The sequence below is a fragment of the Tachyglossus aculeatus genome, chromosome 14 (assembly GCF_015852505.1).
Source record: "Tachyglossus aculeatus isolate mTacAcu1 chromosome 14, mTacAcu1.pri, whole genome shotgun sequence".
Lineage (NCBI taxonomy): Eukaryota > Metazoa > Chordata > Mammalia > Monotremata > Tachyglossidae > Tachyglossus > Tachyglossus aculeatus.
The window spans coordinates 52483603-52498223 of record NC_052079.1 but is presented as its reverse complement, the minus strand read 5'-3'; the positions used below and the strand labels follow the sequence as shown (position 1 = coordinate 52498223).

The following is a 14621-nucleotide window of genomic DNA, read 5'->3' as shown; positions in this document are numbered from 1 at the left end:
TCAGTGAATTTCTCTGGTCCTCAGTTTCCTTCTCTGCAAAATGGGGATGTAGTTGGTGCTCCCTTAGACTGGGAGCCCCACGGGGGTCAGGGACTAAGTGTGGCCCAGTGGACAGAGCACGGTGGTGAGCGGGGGTGCGGAGTCCTCACCAATGCATAGGGCGAGTCCAGCAGCGAGTCCAGTTCCGGGCCCAAGACGTCCCCGTCGGAGAAGTCCTCCGGGCTGTCGGGCCCGGCCCCGGTCCCGCCCCGGTCCGGCGGGGTCGGCACGGGGGAGGCGGCGGCGGCAGCGGCGGCGGGAGGGAACAGCGGGGAGGGGTCGGAGCCCAGGGCCTCGGCTCCAACTATGGATGGGACGCCGCCGCCGGGGAGCTCGGGCACCTGCAGGGGCAGGGTGGAGTCTGGGGAGAGAAGGGGCGAAGGAGAGAGAGAGGAAGGGACAGAGGGAGGAAAAAAGGAAGAAGCTGGGGCTCAATTCCACCCGGGCCTCAGCCACCCCTACAAGCCACGTGTAGGTCTGCCCTGGGCCTCGGGCATGGCTGGGCAATGCTGGTCCACCCCACGCTCTCCGGCCACCCGGAAAGTCCGCTCCCCGAGCCCCCCCCAGCCTTCGGAGCGGGGTGGCGAGTTGTGAATGGCTCCCGCGGGCGGCTTCGTTCGATGGGGCGCATCCGGCCCCCCTCCCCGTCCGTCCCCTCTGGAGAAACGCTACCTGTTTCGATGTCATCTATGGAGCCTGGTCCGTCGGGTGGGCCCTGAGGGGGGAGGGAGGAGGCGACGCAGTCAATGCAACCGCAGGCTAGGGCCGGGCCCCCTCCGCTGCCACCCACTACCGGCCGCCATCCCTTCCAAGTGCCCACCGGGGACCCCTGGCCACCACCCTCCCCTCAGGAGCCTGAAAACGGGCCCAGGATCTCCCCAGGGACCAGCCAGCCCATAGTCCTGCCCCAACCAGAACGCCCCAAACCCGTGGGGCGGCCCAGCGGCCTTAGGGGGAAGAAACTATAATGCTTATGGGGTGGAGAAACCGCACCCAGCACATCAGCTCCGGTTCACAGACGGCTACGAGCAGGCCTCGTTTACACTCCATAGCCTCTGGGCCTCCAAGACCCTCCGCACCCAACCTAGGGGCCCGTACAGTTCCGCATTTGGGCTCCACTAGTGATTGGAAGAGGCATTCCTTAATTCCACAGAGAAGCAGCGTGGCTCAAGGGAAAGAGCACGGGAGTCAGAGGTCATCATCATCATCAATCATATTTATTGAGCGCTTACTGTGTGCAGAGCACTGTACTAAGTGCTTAGGAAGTACAAGTTGGCAACATATAGGCCATGGGTCCTAATCCCGGCTCCGCCACTTCTCAGCTGTGTGACTTTGGGCAAGTCACTTAACTTCTCTGAGCCTCAGTTCCCTCATCTGGAAAATGGGGATGAAGACTGTGACCCCCACGTGGGACAACCTGATTGCCTTGTATCCCCCCAGCGCTTAGAACAGTGCTTGGAACAGAGTAAGCGCTTAACAAATACCATCATTATTATTACCCCTGAGGGGGGAGAGAAACAAGGATTTGTCTGTTTTCTTGAACACTGGGTAACCGAGTCTGTCCTGTTCCCCAGTTAGAGGCAGGGACCAGGAACCACCTTCCCCTTCCTCTGGAACCCCTCTTAGACACCATTATTTTGTTTTTATATTTGTTCAGTGCTTACTATGTGCCAAGCACTGCATCTTAATACACTGGGGTAGACACAAGCTAATCAGATTGGAAACAGCCCCCAGTCCTTACACTGTGGAGCTCACAGTCTAGCAGAAAGGGACAACAGATGGACAGCGTGGCCTAGGGGAAAGAACACAGGCTTGGGAGTCAGAGGACCCGGGTTCTGATCTGCTGTGTGACTTGGGTGTGTCACTTCTCTGTGCCTCAGTTACCTCAATTGTAAAATGGAGATTAAATCCTCCTCCCTCTGATTTAGACTGTGAGCCCCACGTGGGGCACGGACTGGGTCCAACCTGATTACCTTGTATCTTCCCTAATGCTTAGAACAACAACGGACACATAGTAAGCGTTTAACAAATACCATAAAATATTAAGAAATTTAAGCACAGGGAAATTAAGGTCCAAGTTCACACAGTAGACAAGGGGCAGAGCTGGGATTAGAACCCAGGTCTGTGCTTTTTCCACTAAGCCACACTGCAACTCTGTTCCAGGACTGCAGCCTATAGTCCTGGCCACTTGCTGGTCCATTCATTCATTCAATCGTATTTACTGAGTGCTTACTGTATACAAAGCACTGTACTAAGCGCTTGGGAGAGTACAGAAATCCACAGGCACATCCCCTGCCCACAATGAGTTTACAGTCTAGTGGAGAGACAGTCATTAATAGAAATAAATGACATACGTACATATGTGTTGAGGGGCTGGAAGGGGGATGATAATAATAATAATAATAATAATGGCATTTATTAAGCGCTTACTATATGCAAAGCACTGTTCTAAGTGCTGGGGAGGTTACAAGGTGATCAGGTTGTCCCACATGGGGCTCACAATCTTAATCCCCATTTTACAGATGAGGGAACAGAGACCCTGAGAAGTGAAGTGACTTGCCCAAAGTCACACAGCTGACAATTGGCGGAGCTGGGATCTGAACCCATGACCTCTGACTCCAAAGTCCGGCTCTTTCCACTGAGCCACGCTGCATAAAGTGATGAATAAAGGGAGCAAGACAGGGTGACAAAGGAGGGAGTGGGAGAAGGGGAAAGCGGGGGGCTTAGTCAGGGAAGGCCTTTTGGAGCAGATGTGCCTACAATAATCAATCAGTCGTATTTATTGGGCGCTTACTGTGTGCACAGCACTGTACTAAGCGCTTGGGAAGTCCAAGTTGGCAACATATAGAGACGGTCCCTACACAACAGGGGGCTCACAGTAAGGCTTTGAATAGGGCGAGTGCAACTGTCTGACGGATTTGAGGAGGGAGAGTGTTTCAGGCTAGCGGATTTTAGCAATATTGTGAAGGTGGAACCGACTGGACTTAGTGATGGACTGAATATGTGGGTTGAATGAGAGAGAGGAGTCAAGGGTCCCCGCTGAGGATGCCTGGGTGCCCCCCACTCTGGTCTGAGAGACCCCCAACTCAGCTCCTGGGCCCAGCTCCCGCCTCCTCGCCACAGCCCTGGGCCCTGGGGGCTCTAGGAGCCTCCCTCCGGACCATGCGCCCTCAGGCCGGCCAGGGCGGAAATGGGGACTGGGCAAGCAGGCTCCTCCATCATCATCATCATCATCATCAATCGTATTTATTGAGCGCTTACTGTGTGCAGAGCACTGTACTAAGCGCTTGGGAAGTACAAATTGGCAACATATAGAGACAGTCCCTACCCAACAGTGGGCTCACAGTCTAAAAGGGGGAGACAGAGAACAAAACCAAACATATTAACAAAATAAAATAAATAGAATAGATATGTACAAGTAAAATAAATAGAGTAACAAATATGTACAAACATATATACATATATATATATATATATATATGGGCTGGGCTGGCGGAAGGGGGTCTCCTTGCCCGGAGTCTCCCCCCACACAGTCATACCTGATCCGCCGCGTCCGCTGAGGTGCCGTTGCTGAGCAGAGGGAACGTTTCCAGTTCCTGCTGTGGAAGAGCAGACAGACACAGACGGACAGACAGGCCCAGGCCCCGGGTGAGGTTTCCGCAGCTTTGGATCCACCCCGCTGCAGGAGACTGCAAAGGGGCTCCCCTCCCCGCCCCACCACCGCAGGGCATGATTGGTTCCAAGACCCCCAACTTTATCGATGCCCAGGGGCTGTGCCCAGACGTTCACCCCCTCATCACACCCCGACCATTCATGACCCCCTCTCTCACCCCTGAGAGGGCAGACTCCCAAGCCACCTCCCCCAGGAAGCCTCCCCAGATCACCTGTCCGCTCTACCGGTCCCCAGCCTGGGTTGTCTGGACAGGGATGACGCCCAGGGGTCCCTACCGTTCCACGCCCAAGATCACCCCTGCCCAGAGAGGGTCCCTCCTTCCTCCCCCATGCCCAGAGGAAGTACAGAGGAGGCAGAGGAAGCAGAAGGAACATAGAGGGATGAGAAGGAGCACAGAGGGATCAAAGAAGCAGCAGGAGCACAGAGGTAGTAAGTTGCCTCTATGTTCCAACAGAAGCAAGCTCCTGCCAGCCTCAAAGGGAGGAGCAGAGACGTGGGCTGGCTCTCCCCTGCATAGCCAGCCAATCAATCAGTCAATCGATCGTATTTATTGAGCACCTACTAGTTGCAGAGCACTGTACTAAGTGCTTGGGAGAGAAAAACAGAGAAACAGCCTAGCCCAGTGGATGCAGCACAGGCCTGAGAGTCAGAAGGACCTGGGTTCTAACTCTGGCTCCACCACCTGTCTGCTGAGTGACCCTGGGCAAGTCACTTCACTTCCCTGTGCCTCAATCAATCAATCATATTTATTGAGCGTTTACTGTGTGCAGAGCACTGTACTAAGCACTTGGGAAGTACAAGTTAGCAACACATAGAGACAGTCCCTACCCAACAGTGGGCTCACAGTCTAAAAGGGGGAGAATAAACGTCTCCCCTCTCACAGTCCCCACGTCCCCTCTCACAGTTCAGTTATAAAACAGGGATTAAGACTGTGAGCCCCATGTGGGACGTGGACTGTGTCCAACCTGATTAGCGGGTATCTACCCCAGTGCTTAATAGCACAGTGCCTGGCACTTAATAAGTGCTTAACAGATACCATTAAAAAAAAAACTGAGGCACAGGACACTTTCCCTGACCTCAAGGTGCTTGCAATCTAATGGGGGAAGATTGGCAGACAGGAAGGCAGAAGGCAAGAATGATGTGTAAATCCCAGGAGCCGGAAGGAGAACAAGGACCGAAGAGGCAGCACCAATACATAATAATAATAACGTTGGTATTTGTTAAGAGCTTACTATGTGCCAAGCACTGTTCTAAGTGCTGGGGGTTGGGGGGGGGGGGGGATACAAGGTAACCAAGGTTGTCCCACGAGAGGCTCACAGTCTTAATCCCTATTTTATGGATGAGGGAACTGAGGCACAGAAAAGTTAAGTGACTTGCCCAAAGTCACACAGCTGACAAGTGGCGGAGGCGGGATGAGAACCCATGACCTCTGACTCCCAAGCCCGGGCTCTTTCCACTGAGCCACGCTGCTTCTCTAATGAGGATGAAACCCGTGAATGCACAAGCGCCCACGTACAGACACGTACAGACGGCCAGACGTGGACGCAGACCTGGACGGGCATGCGGAGGATGGGCTTCCTACCTGAGGTCTCTTGTAGGCTTTGCGCACCCGGAGCCCCAGTTTCTGAGCCAGCTCCTGGCCAAGCTGGGTGACGCTTTCATCCTAGGGGAGCGAATTGTGCCACGGAGAGGGGTTGGGGGTCAGGGAGAAAGTCAGGGGGCCGGGTGGGATGGGATGAGAGGGCTTCCAGGGACACCCTCCTGTTCTCCTCTTCTCCCTAGCCTCCCTACCTCCCCTTCTTCCCAGCCTCTCCTTTCTCCCCAGTCTTCCTGCCTCCCCATCTTCCCTTCTCCCTGCCTCCCCTCCATCCCCTTCTCCCCAGCACCCCCGCTCCCCCTTGTCCTCACCTTCCCTTTCCCCAGCCTCCCCATCTCCCCAGTCTTTCCCTTCTCCCCAACCTGCCTGCTTCCCCTTCTCTAGCCAGTTGCCTCTGCGGCTGCTCTTTTCTGCCCCTCTGACCCGGTTTCCTGTCTCCCCTCTGGCCCCCCTCTAGCTTCCCCATGCCCCCTCTCACAGTTCAGGGACCCAACCCGGGTCTCAGGCCGGCAGGTCCGAGCAGGGACGGGAATTTCACTTGCAAGTCACCCCCGTTGAAAACCTGGCCTGAGATTCATTCACCAAGGCCTGGCCCCGGGAGGATGTTTATGGGCCCACGGCCCTGATGGGTAGTGTGGGAGGAAACGGATTTCCACGGCTGCAGCAAGAGGGACTTTGGCTAGACCCAAGGAAAGCCTTCTTGTTTGGGAGGGAGATGAAATGCTTGAAACGAGCTTCCAGGGAAGGGGATGGGAACTGTGTTTCCCCGAGGTGGTTGGCAGTAGGAGCAGCAGGAGAGGACGTTCTGGCCTCTTGCTGACTTGCTTCTCCTCAAAGCCGGAATCGCTCTGACAATCTCTGTTCCCTTCTCCTGTGGGGTGGGGTGGGGTGGGGGGGAAGGCTCCACCCAAGGGTGCCGAGGGCATACACACTCACACACACAAACCTAGACCAATATCTACACACACATGCAAACATGTGCCCATGCATACACACCAATACCCATGTACACACGCCTACACGCCGACTCCCCTGCGTGTCCACGTACATACACACACGCGCTTACGTGTGGGAGAGTGAGGGAGCAGTGGCTGCTGCACTCGTACGCTTCCTTGTGTCTCCCCAGCTCGTTCAGGGCGCGGGCTTTCCTGAAAAGAGCCCTGATGTTGTCCTGGTCCAGCTCCAAAGCTTTCTCACTGTCCTCCAGCGCTTTCTCAAACAGGCCCTGGACAGGGACAGGGCGGAAGGGGATCGCATGGAAGGAGACCCTTCTCCTGCCCAACAAGCGGCCCCCTCCTCCCCAGCAGGCCTTCTTCTCTTCTAATTCCCGGGCAGAGATGGAACCTGTCAATCAATCAATCAATCGTAATTCTTGAGCGCTTACTGTGTGCAGAGCACTGTACTAAGCGCTTGGGAAGTACAAGTTGGCAACATATAGAGACGGGCTCTCCAGCTGACCCCTCCCCAACCCCTTCCTGGGAGCGGGGAAACGTCTCTGGACCTCTTCCCGATCCTTCTCTGAGGGGGCTCTTTGGTTGATTCCTCCCCAATCATTCATTCAACTGTATTCATTGAGCGCTTACTGTGTGCAGAGCACTGTACTAAGCGCTTGGGAAGTACAAGTTGGCAACATATAGAGACTGTCCCTACCCAACAGGGAGGGAACCTCCTCTGAACCCCTCGCCAGCCCCTCTCCAAAGGGACTAACCTTCTGATTCCAACTTGTACTTCCCAAGCACTATTATTCTATTTATCATTTTACTTGGGCATATCTATTCTATTTATTTTATTTTGTTAATATGTTTTGTTTTGTTCTCTGTCTCCCCCTTCTAGACTGTGAGCCCACTGTTGGGTAGGGACTGTCTCTATATGTTGCCAACTTGTACTTCCCAAGCGCTTAGTACAGTGCTCTGCACACAGTAAGCGCTCAATAAATACGACATTGACTGATTGAATGAATGAATTCCTACTTGAGGGGGCCCCCTCCTTCCTCTCTCCCTCCTCCCCCTCTCCATCCCCCCGCCTTACCTCCTTCCCCTCCCCACAGCACCTGTATATATGTTTGTATGTATTTATTACTCTATTTTATTTGTACATATTTATTCTATTTATTCTATTTTCTTAATATGTCTTGTTTTGTTCTCCGTCTCCCCCTTCTAGACTGTGAGCCCACTGCTGGGTAGAGACCGTCTCTATATATTGCCAACTTGTACTTCCCAAGAGCTTAGTCCAGTGCTCTGCACACAGTAAGCGCTCAATAAATACAACTGAATGAATTATGAATTTATTCATTCAGTATTTGAGTGCTTACTCCCAGCTCCGCCAATTGTCAGCTGTGTGACTTTGGGCAAGTCACTTAACTTCTCTGTGCCTCAGTCACCTCATCTGTAAAATGGGGACTAAGATTGTGAGCCCCCTGTGGGACAACCTGTTCACCTTGTGTCCTCCACTGCGCTTAGAACAGTGCTTTGCACATAGTAATAATAATAATAATAATGGCATTTATTAAGCGCTTACTATGTGCAAAGCACTGTTCTAAGCGCTGGGGAGGTTACAAGGAGATCAGGTTGTCCCAAGGGGGGCTCACAGTCTTCATCCATAGTAAATGCTTAATAAATGCCATTATCATAGCACTGTACTAAGCGCTTGGAGAGGGGAGACCTCCTCTGGACCCCTTCCCAACCCTTCCCCAAAAAGGCTCTCCTGCTGCCCCCTCTTCTTTTTAAGGTATTTGTTAAGCGCTTACTAGGTGCCAGTCACTACATAAGCACTGGGGTAGATATAAAATAATCTGGTTAGACACGGTCCCTGTCACCATCATCATCATCATCAATTGTATTTATTGAGCTCTTACTGTGTGCAGAGCACTGTACTAAGCGCTTGGGAAGTCCAAGTTGGCAACATATAGAGACAGTCCCTACACAGCAGTGGGCTCACAGTCTAGAAGGGGGAGACAGAGAACAAAGACTGTCCCACGTGGGGCTCAGTCTTAATCCCCATTTTACAGACGAGGTAACTGAGGCCTAGAGAAGTGAAGCCACTTGCCTAAGGTCACCAGGTCGGACACGTGGCGGTGCCAGGATTAAAACCCAGATCCTCCTGATGCCCAGGCCCACGCTCCATCCACTGGGCCACGCTGATTTCCCCCTCCCCAGCCAGGAAGGGTGTCCCGCGCTCTGATTTCTAGACTGTTGGAGGGGAATGCGTCTGTTTTATTGTTCATCATCATCATCAATCGCATTTATTGAGCGCTTACTATGTGCAGAGCACTGTACTAAGCGCTTGGGAAGTACAAATTGGCAACATATAGAGACAGTCCCTACCCACAGTGGGCTCACAGTTTAAAAGGGGGAGACTTTAGGGGGAGACTCACAGGGAGTTCTGTTGTACTCTCCCAAGCGCCGAGTACAGTGCTCGGCCCACGGTAAGCGCTCAGTGACTACGACCGCCGGCCGGCCGGACGACTGACCATGGTGAAATAGCAGGCGGCCCGGTTGACGTGCAGCTTGCAGAGCAGGTCCCGGGGCAGGGCCACCTCGTCGGAGGCGGCGTAGTCGGCCACGTTGAGGCCTTCCACGTACTGCACCAGCGCCTGCTTGAAGTCCCGCTCCCGATACAGGTCGTTCCCCTCCGCAAACAGGTTCCGCACCAGCTTCTGTAGGAAGGCCTGGAGCGGGGGGCGGCGCGAGAAGTAGAGACGGGGGGCTCCCGGAGGACCCCCAGCCCCCTCCCACCTTGCCCAGCCCGGTCCTTGCCCCCGACAGCTTGTTTGGGCAGGCCTTTGGGGCAAGGTTTCCAGTAGGAGGGTTTTCCTGTCATCATCATCATCAACATCAATCGTATTGAGCGCTTACTATGTGCAGAACACCGTACTAAGCGCTTAGTAAGTACAAACTGGCAACATTTAGAGACAGTCCCTACCCAACAGTGGGCTCACAGTCTAAAAGGGGGAGATGGAGAACAAAACCAAACATACTAACAAAATAAAATAGATAGAATGGATATGTACAAGTAAAATAAATAAATAAATAGAGTAATAAATATGTACAAACATATATACATATATACAGGTGCTGTGGGGAAGGGAAGGAGGTAAGGGGGGGGATGGGGAGGGGGACGAGGGGGAGAGGAAGGAAGGGGCTCAGCTCTGTCCACCCTGCAGCCAGGGATCGGTCAGCCCTGTGTGTGCTCTGCACACAGTAAGCGCTCAATAAATACGATTGATTGATTGATTGTGTTTTGCGGGGGCGGGAAGGCGACGGGCAGCTGTGACCCAGCAGGGACCTTTCCCCCCCGGCCCCCTTCCAAGATCAGGGACTTCCTTACCTCATAATCTTCTTGCCTCAGGGGTAAGGTGGACCTGAGGAGGGACAGAAGGAAATTGGGTGAGGCCCAGGCCGGGACCCATCCCGTCCTCTGAGAGTGGTGAGGGGGTGACAGGAGGGGGTGGAATGAGGCTCCTCAGGGGCCAGCAGACCGGTCACTGAAGGAAGATATGGCAGCCCCCATCTTACCCCCCACACTGTAAGCATTTAAAGACACCACCATTATTAGGAAGAGGATGTGAGGGAGGGAGGGAGGAAGGTGGTACTGGGAAGGGTGTGTGAGGGAGCGGGAGGGGTGCTGGGGGTGGGTGGGAGAAGTGAAGTTGTGAGAGAGGGGGCTGACCCACCGTCCACCGCCTCCTGCCTACCCCCCGGCAGTGGGGAGCCCGTCGGACTTACTGGATGAACTGCAGCCCCTTCTCTATTTCATCTTTCCTCTTCTGCCTCTCCATCACCGTTTCTGCAAAGGAAAGACCCAGTGAGTCTACCCAGGGGCCCTGGCGTGACAGAGGGGGTGGACTTCACTTCAATCCATCCTTCACGCCGCTGCCCGGATCGTCTTTGTCCAGAAACGCTCTGGGCGTGTTCCTCCCCTCCTCAAAAATCTCCAGTGGCTACCAATCGACCTACGCATCGGGCAAAAACTCCTCACCCTCGGCTTCAAGGCTGTCCATCGCCTTGGGCAAGTCACTTAACTTCTCTGAGCCTCAGTTACCTCATCTGTACAATGGGGATTAACACTGTGAGCCCCACATTGGACAACTTGACCACCCTGTATCCCCCCCCCAGCGCTTAGAACAGTGCTTTGCACATAGTAAGTGCCTAACAAATGCCATTTATTTATTTTTTTTTTTACTAAGTACCATAATTATTACTACTAAATTCATTCAGTTGTATTTACTGCTCCAAACAGTGCTTGGCACATAGTAAGCGCTGAACAAATTCAGCGCTTAGAACAGTGCTTTGCACATAGTAAGCGCTTCACAAATCCAGCGCTTAGAACAGTGCTTTCCACATAGTAAGTGCTTAACAGATACCTAAATTATTATTAAATTATTATTAAACACCACAATTATTACTACTAAATTCATTCAGTTGTATTTACTGCTCCAAACAGTGCTTGGCACATAGCGCTTCACAAATTCAGTGCTTAGAACAGTGCTTTGCACATAGTAAGCGCTTAACAAATCCAGCGCTTAGAACAGTGCTTTCCACATAGTAAGTGCTTAACAGATACCTAAATTATTATTAAATTATTATTAAACACCACAATTATTACTACTAAATTCATTCAGTCGTGTTTACTGCTCCAAACAGTGCTTGGCACATAGTAAGCGCTTAATTCAGCGCTTAGAACAGTGCTTTGCACAAAGTAAGCCCTTAACAAATCCAGCGCTTAGAACAGTGCTTTCCACATAGTAAGTGCATAACAAATACCTAAATTATTATTAAATTATTATTAAACACCACAATTATTACTACTAAATTAATTCAGTCATATTTACTGCTCCAAACAGTGCTTGGCACATAGTAACCGCTTAATTCAGGGCTTAGAACAGTGCTTTGCACATAGTAAGTGCTTAATAAATACCAAAATTACTATTAAATTACTATTAAATACCACAATTATTACTACTAAATTCATTCAGTCATATTTACTGCTCCAAACAGTGCTTGGCACATAGTAAGGGCTTAACAAACTCAGCGCTTAGAACAGTGCTTTGCACATAGTAAGCGCTTCACAAATTCAGAGCTTAAAACAGTGCTTTGCATATACTAAGTGCTTAATAAATACCTAAATTATTATTAAACACCACAATTATTACTACTAAATTCATTCAGTCGTATTTACTGCTCCAAACAGTGCTTGGCACATAGTAGGCGCTTCACAAATTCAGCGCTTAGAACAGTGCTCTGCACATAGTAAGCGCTTAACAAATCCAGCGCTTAGAACAGTGCTTTGCACATAATAAGCGCTTCACAAATTCAGCGCTTAGAACAGTGCTTTGCACATAGTAAGTGCTTAACAAATACCTAAATTATTATTAAACACCACAATTATTACTACTAAATTCATTGTCGTATTTACTGCTCCAAACAGTGGCACATAGTAAGCGCTTCACAAATTCAGCGCTTAGAACAGTGCTTTGCACATAGTAAGGGCTTAACAAATACCTAAATTATTATTAATTATTAAACACCACAATTATTACTACTAAATTCATTCAGTCGTATTTACTGCTCCAAACAGTGCTTGGCACATAGTAAGCACTTAATTCAGGGCTTAGAACAGTGCTTTGCACATAGTAAGCGCTTAACAAATACCAAAATTAGTATTAAATCATTATTCAGTACCACAATTATTACTACTAAATTCATTCAGTCGTATTTACTGCTCCAAACAGTGCTTGGCACATAGTAAGTGCTTCACAAATTCAGCGCTTAGAACAGTGCTTTGCACATAGTAAGTGCTTAACAAATACCTAAATTATTATTCAATTATTATTAAACACCACAATTATTACTACTAAATCTTTTCAGTCGTATTGACTGCTCCAAACAGTGCTTGGCACATAGTAAACGCTTAATTCAGCGCTTAGAACAGTGCTTTGCACATAGTAAGCGCTTAACAAATCCAGCGCTTAGAACAGTGCTTTGCACATAGCAAGTGCTTAACAAATACCTAAATTATTATTAAATTATTATTAAACACCACAATTATTACTACTAATTTCATTGTCGTATTTACTGCTCCAAACTGTGCTTGGCCCATAGTAAGCGCTTCACAAATTCAGCGCTTAGAACAGTGCTTGGCACATAGTAAGCGCTTAACAAATCCAGCGCTTAGAACAGTGCTTTGCACATAGTAAGTGCTTAACAAATACCTAAATTATTATTAAATTATTATTAAACACCACAATTATTACTACTAATTTCATTCAGTCGTATTTACTGCTCCAAACAGTGCTTGGCCCATAGTAAGCGCTTCACAAATCCAGCGCTTAGAACAGTGCTTGGCACATAGTGAGTGCTTAACAAATCCAGCGCTTAGAACAGTGCTTGGCACATAGTATGCGCTTAACAAATACCAAAATTACTATTAAATTATTATTCAATACCACAATTATTACTACTAAATTCATTCAGTCGTATTTACTGTTCCAAACAGTGCTTGGCCCATAGTAAGCACTTCACAAATTCAGCGCTTAGAACAGTGCTTGGCACATAGTAAGCGCTTAACAAATCCAGCGCTTAGAACAGTGCTTTGCACATAGTAAGCGCTTAACAAATACCAAAATTACTATTAAATTATTATTCAGTACCACAATTATTACTACTAAATTCATTCAGTCGTATTTACTGCTCCAAACAGTGCTTGGCACATAGTAAGCGCTTAACAAATTCAGCGCTTAGAACAGTGCTTTGCAAATAGTAAGCGCTTCACAAATCCAGCGCTTAGAATAGTGCTTTGCACATAGTAAGCGCTTAACAAATACCAAAATTACTATTAAATTATTATTCAATACCACAATTATTACTACTAAATTCATCCAGTCGTATTTACTGCTCCAAACAGTGCTTGGCACATAGTAAGCGCTTAACAAACACCCAAATTATTATTAAATACCACAATTATTACTACTGAATTCATTCAGTCGTATTTACTGAGCGCCTACTGTGTGCAGAGCACTGTCCTAAGCGCTTGGGAAGTACAAATCGGCAACAAACAGAGGGGGTTCCCCACCCAACAAGGGGCTCACAGTCTAGAAATGACAACAGACTAAATACTAAAAACATTTCTTGTCACATTAAAAGGGATGAAATAATATTATTATTGTATTTTTAATAATGCAACGATAAAAAAAAAAGGCCGGTGCGTGGCCCTGGGCCCGGGCGGAGGTTGGGCCGCTCCGGGTCCAGGCCGCGGATCCCCGGCCTCGCGTGGCGGCCGCAGCCGGGCCGGGTGCCTCCTCCGCCGGCCGCGCCGACCGCCGACCGCCCGCTCTCCCCATCGCCACTTGCCAACTTCGGCCCCATTTGGGGAAGGGGCTGGGGACGTTTAAATCGCAAAAAAAATCCACGTTTCAAGTGTAACCCCACCCAAAAACACACACATCGGCCGCCTCCCCCTTAAATGATTTTGTTTCTTTTATATTTTTGCTTTGTTTGGGTTTTTTTCCCCCCTTCCCACCCCAAAACACACACATCGGCCGCCTCCCCCTTAAATGATTTTGTTTCTTTTATATTTTTGCTTTGTTTGGGGGTTTTTTCCCCCCCTTCCCCAGCAATTCGGCCTCAAAACACAACATATTGCAGCATTTTCCTGCTTCCACCCTACCCACCTCCCTCCTGCTAAATAGGTTAGAAAAAGCCAAAAGGACTCACCTCTGCTGGGTTGATTCCCCCCCCCCCCACCGGCTCTATAACTGGCCTTGATAAATGGTATGATATTACTAGAGATATTATTATATTATTATTATTAGTAATAATAAGAGTAAATGCTATTTAATTATAGAAGGAAGCATTTTGCTTCAGGAACTGCTGCCCCGGCAGCTCCTTCCATGTGCTTACTGAGCTCTTTACTTTCATTTCCAGGTCTCTCTCTTCTCTCTGAGCAGCACCAACTGGAGAAAATGCCTCCCTGCAATTTTTCCTTAGGTCCTAGAACAGCTCTTTACTTTCATTTCCAGGTCTCTCTCTCCTCTCTCAGCAGCACCAACTGGAGAAAATGCCTCCCTGCATTTTTTCCTTAAGTCCCAGAAGGGCCCTGTTCCTTTCCTTCCATGTGCCTACTGAGCTCTTTTATACTTTCATCCCCAGGTCTCTCTCTTCTCTCGCAGCAGCCCAACTGGAGAAAATGCCTCCCTGCAATTTTTCCTTAGGTCCTAGAAGGGTCATGCTTCTTTCCTTCCCTGTGCCTACTTAGCTCTTTCATACTTTAATTTTCCAGGGCTCTCTCTTCTCTCTCAGCAGCCCAACTGGAGAA

The 14621-nt window shown here is 49.8% G+C and overlaps 1 protein-coding gene across 5 annotated transcripts in view; it reads right to left on the bottom strand.

Moving 5' to 3' along the window:
• Positions 1-14346, bottom strand: part of ZC3H7B (zinc finger CCCH-type containing 7B) — a 52693-nt gene extending 38347 nt beyond the window's left edge. Inside the window, exons 1-9 of one of the 5 annotated variants that reach the window (XM_038756348.1) lie at positions 14207-14346; positions 10034-10094; positions 9636-9669; positions 8779-8976; positions 6376-6534; positions 5295-5375; positions 3579-3638; positions 712-754; positions 150-400 (exon numbers count right to left, since the gene is read on the bottom strand). In XM_038756348.1, coding sequence (XP_038612276.1) covers positions 150-400; positions 712-754; positions 3579-3638; positions 5295-5375; positions 6376-6534; positions 8779-8976; positions 9636-9669; positions 10034-10086 — 879 coding nt within the window. In that variant the 5' untranslated portion in view covers positions 10087-10094; positions 14207-14346. The other 4 variants (XM_038756351.1, XM_038756347.1, XM_038756349.1 and 1 more) reach the window with 4 other exon arrangements.
• Between the last annotated feature and the right edge of the window lie 275 nt (positions 14347-14621).